Consider the following 8,434-nt stretch of genomic DNA (forward strand, 5'->3'; position numbering starts at 1 on the left):
ATTTATAATTTTAAAGTAATTATTTTATGTTTTAAGGTGTATTTTATTATAAATTCATGAATACATACTATTAAAGCTAATCTAATTAATCTATAATACATAATAAGTTTTTTTTTGTAAGATACAATTTATTATTAGAAAAATAATAACTTTTGTAGTATAAGGGGTAACTTTAAATACTTTTAAGATAACTTTGATTTGTCTTATAATAAATTAATGTATACTTGCTTTTTTTGGAGAATTTGTGTTCTCCATTTCACATCTCAATGTCATTAAATTAGTAGTGTGTTCATGTATGTATTTTCTCTTTCAATTTATTGGTACATTTCCTTAGACATTTCAAACACTAATTTATTCGTTTATAAATATGCAAAGGTAATATAAAATTGGTATTTAAAAAATATACATTGAAAAGAATTCAATGTGACCATGATAAATATGTTTTTCAAAAAAAATATAAAGGAAAAATTGTCACAATTAATCCCAACTTTGATCCATCCAAAAAATCCCAACTTATTCATTTTATTCCCCATCACTCCCAACTTTGCACCCTATTAATTTTTATCACCCCCAACTGGTCATCCAACCTAATGTAGGAGGTTACCAGATACGTGTCATCGCGTGATAGGTGCGAAATATTTTTCTTAAAAAAATAAAATAATTAAATTAAAAAATATTAAAACCCTAACCCCTCCCCCAGCAAGTGGCAGCCCCTGCCCCTACCTCCTCCGGCCCCCTTCTCTTCCCCCTTCGCTGTCCATTTTCGACCACCATTCTCCGCTCCTTATCCTGCCTCTGGTGGACGATTTATGCGGCCACTACTAGTTGCTATTCGATTTCATGTTACGGCTGCGACCACCACTGTAATGGTTAGTTATACATCCCCTCTCCGGCTCTCCTTGACCCCAACCCCAAACAACGCAACCCGTCCTCTCTCCCCAACCCCGAACACCGAAACACACCCACCTCCAATACCTCCTAAACCGATCAAAACGAAACGCCTTTCCCTTCAACGGCCACGAAATCGGCCGTTGAAGGGTTGAAATCAACCATTCAACCCCAAAACCGGCCAATTTCGGCCATTTATGGCCAATTTTGGTGGTCACTTTTGGGGAAAGGGGGTTGTTTTTTGGTCGGGAAACGACCATTTTGGGCTGGGGTAGGTTTTTCGATAGTCGTGGGCTAGTGTGTCGGAGGTGGGGCAAGGGCTGAGTTGTGCTGCGCTGCCAGTGATGGCCTGGTGGTGTGGTGGCTGGGTTAGTTTTAGGGATTTTAATTTATTTTTTTGCATTTTTTTATTTTCTCTTTTTTTTTCAACCAGTTAAAAATATTGACACGTGTGCAAAAATAAACCAACACACAAATGTTAACTTGCTTAACCGGTTGCAAGTCATTTGGGTGTAATGAGAGCGGATTGGGTACAAAGTTGGGATTAATAAAAAAGAAATGAAAGTTAGGATTAAAATTGGCGGATGGGGCAAAGTTGGGATTAGTCATGGAAAATTTTCCTATTATTAATTACACTCTTCAAAGGAATTAGCCAAAGTAATTTATATGAATTGTGTCTAACTAAAAACGTATCAGTAAATAATAAAAAGAGAAAGTATACAAAACATCATACATAAATTCAAAAGATTTAATTTCACCAAAATTATATATTATACAACCCATCATATATACAAATTCAAGTTTATTGTGTCTACGAACCCTTACAACATATATAATCATTATCGATAATTCGATATCCACCTATTCCAATTGCATATGCATTAACAATCCCTACTTCTCCTGTAAGCTACAAACTTACGTACCAAGAATAATAATATACTTAAATCCTAAGTATAAACCTATACCAAATCCCCCTTGTTTAAATTTGTTTATCCTTTTTTTTAATTATTTTTTCTTCATCAAGAAAAAAAAAAAAAAAAAGTAAAGATAGACGCTAGTATCATGAGGGCCGGCTTTAATTATGCTGGATTTTTTTTTTTTTTTTGGTGTTACATAGGAAATCCAAAGTATATATATCGTCAAGCAACGAAATCATGTAAGAGTTGATGAGCAGCAAACCTCTTACGATTTTGAATGTCAATACTTTCATACCCATTGTTAGGGTGAGAAGGTTGAGCCATGCTTATCCCACAAAAATCAGCCTCTCCAGGTCCGATATCGAGGTGCCTTCCCAATTGGTTTGGAAGGAAATTCTGCTGATGATTCCCAAGTGATAGGTTCTCACAATGAGGAAGGCCTAGGGTAAGGGAGACCGCGTTCCCATGGTATGGGTGCGCGGTCATTTGGTCCGGGTTAAACCTCCCAGTCATGTCATTCACTAGGTAAGGGTTAAATCCAGTGGGTGCGGCGGCATCCCCATGATTAGTCATCAGGAAAGAGTGTCTCTGATGATGATCAACCGGTTTCATTTCCATGTCCATGGAAAGGATGCTACTTGGGGAGTTTTGTATGTCAGAGTTGCTTCTTTGTTTCTTTGGGCTTCGCGCCATAAGAGACTCCATGTCTGAGGATGATCCAATTAGAGTAAAGCCTTGGGATGAGGTCGCCGACATTGCTGATAAGTTGGATATCATGTCGTTGGTGGTGTGGTCAGCCTGTTGTTGGTGGGGTTGGATCACTGCACCTCCGTGATCTTGTTGTTCATGTTGTTGTCCCGCTCCTGTTTCTTTACTTGTGGTGTGATCGTCATTCTTTGATGACTTGCCATTTTTGTTTGCGTTTGTAGTGTTGTCCTCCGAATTACCACTGTTTTGCTCTTGTGTCTTCACCTCCTCCAAGTACATTTCCTCCACCATTGGCTTCCATAGGCGGACACGAGCATTAATAAACCAATTTGACACCTATAATAGTTTGTCATAGAAAACCCCTTATTAAAAAAAATATAATAAATATACGCACTAAATAAATTTATCCACCACTATAGTCTAACATATGACGAAAAATATAAGTATTAGTAGCTAGTTTTGTGATTCAAGGGTGATGATATAATATATATGCACTTTATAGAGTAATATATATAAACCTACCCATTAGCCGCCTCACGTAACAGTGTCTTTGCCATCATTAGTTATTGTAATGAACCAATTATATAAATGTAATAGATCATCAATAGCTTGCTCTTGATTTTTGCATATAACAATGTATCAATTGAGCATAATTAAAGTACTAAACACCTAAGACATGCATGTAAGTATACACTAGTCTAATTAATATGTTTGGAATTTTTTTTATTTTTTTTTAAATGGACTATAAATAATTACTTAAGGTAATAACCTAAAATATGTACATTAGCAACACATAAGCTAACACTATTTTGTTACACGCTTAAATTTAAGATGAAATTCAAGCTAGCTAAGAGATTCCCAATTGTTTAATCAATGTAGCATGCATGCATGCATGCTTGATTAATAAACACATCTAATTAAGCATTTCTAGACAGTGTACTACATATATGCATGCATGATAATCAATGATGAGAATATAATGTGTAAAGTTAGTTGTTAATGAAGAATAAATGATGAATTGTTATAAGTACCTGACTTCTTGTAAGCCCTGTCTGTTTAGCCAACATGTGTTTATCTGAATCCTTCGGGTACCTATCCATGCAAATACGAAATTGTATAAATTAAACAAACACACTTTCATTATGTATGTACTAAAATACATTTAAACATATTTAGGCAAGAGGAGACAACATAAGTAAGTATCTTTTTATATAGTACAAGAAATGAACATACGGGTGAAGGAAGTGTTCGAAGAGCCAAGCACGAAGAACGGAGACAGCACGCTCAGGCAAGCCTCGCTGAGGACGCCAAGCGTTGTGTTGCATCATACCTAGCTGCTGTAAGGCACGCTGCTGCCTTAGCTGGTGATCAACAAATCTCAGCCTCGAACCGGCTCCTCCCTCGAGCTTCACCCCTAGAGCATTACTATTGCTTTCCTCTTCACCTAAGCTCTTACTTGTGGCCTTGATTTGAGACATAATCGCGTCTTTAAGACATCTGAATTGTTTTGAGATGGTCTTCAAGGCTAGAGATGTGTACAGTTTTGCTGATCCAATTCCTGCTGCCTGCTCAAAGGATGATACCACTACTTGTATCTGGCTGTTGTATTGCCTGTATCTTTGCTCCACCTATATCCACAAATTTAGAAAACATTTATTTTAAAAAAATAAACAATTTGACAAGCCAAAAAAATTAAGTACTGTAATCAGGTGATAATAATTTGTTAATTTGTGTTAAAGATAATCGATCGTATATAAATAGTATGAAATTTTAATTAATAATTGTGTGGATTTAATATTTCAAAATGGATGAAATAGGAATTGTATTATGTGAATATAATAATTGGTGGTACACTAGTCACAAGGAACCGTTACTAGTTAAACATGCAGTAGTTCCAATTAATTCAAAAAAGCAGAGTGTATGTGTAATAGTTATCCTTTGCATGGTGGAAAACAAGTCAAACGAGTAAGGTAAAAAGAAAGAAAACATCCCCTTGTAATCCTATAGTAGCTACGTTAGGTTTAATCTATAGCTTAAATTAATTAATATTACAGTTACTAAATTATTGACAAGTATGTACTTTGTATGAATAATAATCAATTTGATATGATGTAATTAATTAAATCGAAACCAAAATTCTCTAAATTTAAGGAGTAGAAGTAATTAAAGTGGGAGTAGTAAATGGAGTAATAATAATAATAATAGCAATAGTTAATTTGTATGTACCTCATCCAACATGTTAAGCAACTTGGCCTTCTTCATCTGTAGTTCTTGTCTCTGAGCAGTAGATATCTCTGCTGCTGCCGCCTTCTTAGTACCCCCACTACTACTCTCCCCACCACCACTACCACCGCGACTCGTACCCTCGCCGACACTCGAATGATCTCTGGCAGCCGCTTTCGACTTATCCTTGTGGGCCCCACTTGAGTCCCCAATGCGGTTGTCACCATTATTATTATTAGTAGTAGTAGTATTATCACCCCCACTATTGGCCTTATCATTGAAGTTCGTACTATTATTACTTCCAACATTCACCACTTCCTCAAGCAACTCCTGGGCCGGTTTCAAGTACTTGGATCCAATTATCACACCATTCGAGGCCGGCGATGACCCTCCTACTCCAGCTACTGTCACCTGCTGACTTTGATTCTGCTGCTGCTGACCTGGAGAGAGGCTCAAGGATAGACCCTGATGTTGAGCAGCCATGGGCCTGCGGAACCCCATCTGGTCCGCCATGTCTGGGCCAGGCTGATTAGAACCCGGGTTAGCTGCCGGGCTCCAGAGGTTGGGATGGACTCTAGATACTGATAACCCATGCAAAGCAGCAGGGATCTGATGTTGGGAGCCTGAGGAGGTTGGTGATGGACGGCCATGATCCTGAGAAGGGTGTGGGCCACCGGAACCACTAAGCGGGATCCCGATAAACTGCTGCTGCTGCGGTGGGGGCGCGTGAGGGAGGTTACCCTGAGAGAGCGAGTTGGCAGGGTTGAGAAAGAGCATGTTAGGAGGAGTTTGGCCTTCAGAATAAGCAGTGGTTATAAAGTTAGGGTTCATTAGGTAAAGTGTTTGAAGGTTATGATCTCCTGCTGCTGCTGCTGCTGCTGCTGCTGCTGCTGCTTGGATTTCTGGACCTCCATGAAAGTATGTTGCCATCATTGAACTCTTGAGTATACAATATAATTTTATTCTTAAAAAAAAAATCAAATCTTGTTTGAAAATATCAATTCTAGCTATATCTATCTGTTTATTTATAAGTTATAATATCAAAAGTGTATAGTAACATGAAAAAGCTGGATAACTTATTCCCATGTCGTTTATTTGATTTGGAATAATTTGATGCTGAAACAAATTACTGGCCCCCCTTTTCTTTGTGAATTGTGAGCTATATATCCTGTAAAAATATATAAAAAAAAAAAAAGTTTGGATGAAAAAATCAGAACAAAAAAGAGCAAATTGTATGCATTATGATTCCAAATTCCATTCCATATAACATATTAGCTCATAATATTTATAATAATTCAATAATCTAAAAAACATACAAGTATACAATAATACATGATTATATTTGTATACATATGCAATGAGAGGGTAGATCAAAAGATATAAGAATATTAGTATGTGAATATGAAAATATACATGAAGATATATATGGATCTATCTAGTGTAAAAAAGAATTGTAATTATATTGGTGGAATTACAAATAAAGAAAATAAAAATAGTATGTACATATATATATATATATGTAAAGAGAAAGAGAATAGAGGAAGAAAGAAGGAGAATAGAAGAGTGACATGCCTTAAAAAGGTAAGAAGAAGGAATTGAAGGGGATCAGATGATTCTGTCAGAAAGAAATTGATGTGCAGCAACTTCTCTCCAAGTGATTTGGGGAAATATACTAAACAACTCTCTTCCTATTCCTATGTAGATTAGAGAGAGAAAGAGAAAGAGACTATAAAATGGAGTTTCTGACAAAGATAGAGAGATGGCTTCCCCTTATTATTATTATTATTATTATTTCTATGAGGAGATCTTATTTTGTTGAGATCACTGACAAAAATAAGCAATTGATTGAGAAAGCACCCTTTTTATTCTTTCTTTCTTTCTTTTTTTTTTTTTATATTAAATTATTTATTATTTTGCTTCTATACTTCTATTACATGAGATAGATAATGAAAGTTATGTCTAAGATACCTGAGATGGATAATTTTTTTTTTATTATTTATTTTTTTTTTTATAAAAAATAATTACCTCTTCTTTTCAAATCATTTGATGGAGGCACGTTTGCACAAGCATTCAAAAACAGAAGTCCCACTATTTTTTATTTTATTTATTCATTTTAATTATTTATAAATTATAATTCTATAAAGAGAAAGAGAAAGATTGGAAAACACTGGAAAGTGGGGCAGGGAAGAAGCCAACAGCTGAAAAACGAGGAAACGTCTACTTCCAACAAAACCCCTCTTTGGTCATAAAGTTGCAAGGGTAACAAAGAACTTCATTGTGTCAAAAAAAAAAAAAAAAAAAAAAAAGAACTTCATTATTTAAGCTCAGTGCCTTTGGTAAAATACACATTCGTGTTAAATTCGTTAAGGTCGGTAATTTGAATGTCATATGTGTCAATGCATACACAACTTTTACCATTAATAGTTTCAATTAAATCTTAATATTTATTATAAACAAGTTGATTTATAACATGTTACATGATAACATTTACTAAGTAATAATGTTGGTAAGATTCTTGGTCTGGTAGTACTTATTGAATCAACTAAAATTAAATTGTCTTTACTACAATGAGTTCAATAACTGTTGTTTTTTAAATGCATTCATCTGATTAATATTAAGTTCTCTATATACAACAATAGTATTTCCACAAGTTTTTTAAGTGCAAGTATTTTAAAGAAGGATAGATATAAATTGTATTAATATTAACTTTTTACGTACATAATACGTATTTCTTACATAAATTTTACGTACATTAACATGAGTATATTTATTGCTATATATTCATCGAGCCAAATATATTCAATAAGAACTTCACATAAATTTTACGTACATTTACATGAGTATATTTATAGATCGGAGCTAATAAGGGGAGTTCATAATTATATTCTATATGTTAGATAGTTAGATACACGAGACATTTAAAACTTGAATATGATTGTAATTATTTGTAGTTATATTTGAATGTATAATAGACGTATTGCTGACTCATAACAATTTAATTAATAATTATTTATTTTATTTTATTTTATTTAAAAAGGAGGAAGATAGAAAGCTAAGAAAAGTTGGGCAAAGGAGGGTCCCAAGTGTATTGAATTCTAAATATCTTGTTGTCTTTTTTCTTAAAATAATTATCCCTAATAGATTGTACCTATTTTTATGTGGTGTTGATAGGAGGGTAGTAATGAGATAAAGTGAATGATTGAAAGGCTGAGAGAGAAAGGAAGAGAGGGAGGGGTGGAGGTGGGGAAGAGGATGGGGGTTGTAATAGTACAATGGAGAAACCACCAACCACCTTCAGACAAATTTAAATTACTCCTCCTAATCTAATTATCGTTTGATCACACTATTATGTCATACATGATGCTACTCTACAACTACCTAAACAATTAAATTAGAATTAAATTAGTACTCGTGTAATGTATGTTATTCCAATTGAATTTATTTTTTCTCTTATTATAATATTTTTCTAAAATTATTATGATTGCCTTATCAGTTATCATACATACACATTTCTCTAATTGTATATAATTAAGTAGGCGAGCCATTTTTATCTATTATGGACGGAGTATAATTTTTTACTAACATAAAATATATATAGTAGCTTGTCAAATATCAATCTAGTTAGTTATCTAATTGATAACGAACTAATATCATAACTATATATGCTTGACCCTTTATATATATATATATATATATAT

The 8,434-nt window shown here is 34.2% G+C and overlaps 1 protein-coding gene across 1 annotated transcript; it reads right to left on the bottom strand.

Moving 5' to 3' along the window:
* Positions 1-1,618: 1,618 nt before the first annotated feature.
* Positions 1,619-6,623, bottom strand: LOC145624710 (BEL1-like homeodomain protein 1). Its single transcript, XM_081677803.1, has 5 exons — positions 6,309-6,623; positions 4,740-5,904; positions 3,747-4,141; positions 3,545-3,605; positions 1,619-2,849 (listed from the first exon to the last, which is right to left on the bottom strand). Exons 2-5 carry the CDS (start codon positions 5,667-5,669, stop codon positions 2,028-2,030), a joined length of 2,208 nt encoding a protein of 735 aa, XP_081533929.1. The 5' UTR covers positions 5,670-5,904; positions 6,309-6,623; the 3' UTR covers positions 1,619-2,027.
* Positions 6,624-8,434: the final 1,811 nt, after the last annotated feature.

The sequence above is a fragment of the Chenopodium album genome, chromosome 3 (genome assembly GCF_948465745.1).
Source record: "Chenopodium album chromosome 3, dcCheAlbu1.1, whole genome shotgun sequence".
Classification (NCBI taxonomy): Eukaryota; Viridiplantae; Streptophyta; class Magnoliopsida; order Caryophyllales; family Amaranthaceae; genus Chenopodium; species Chenopodium album.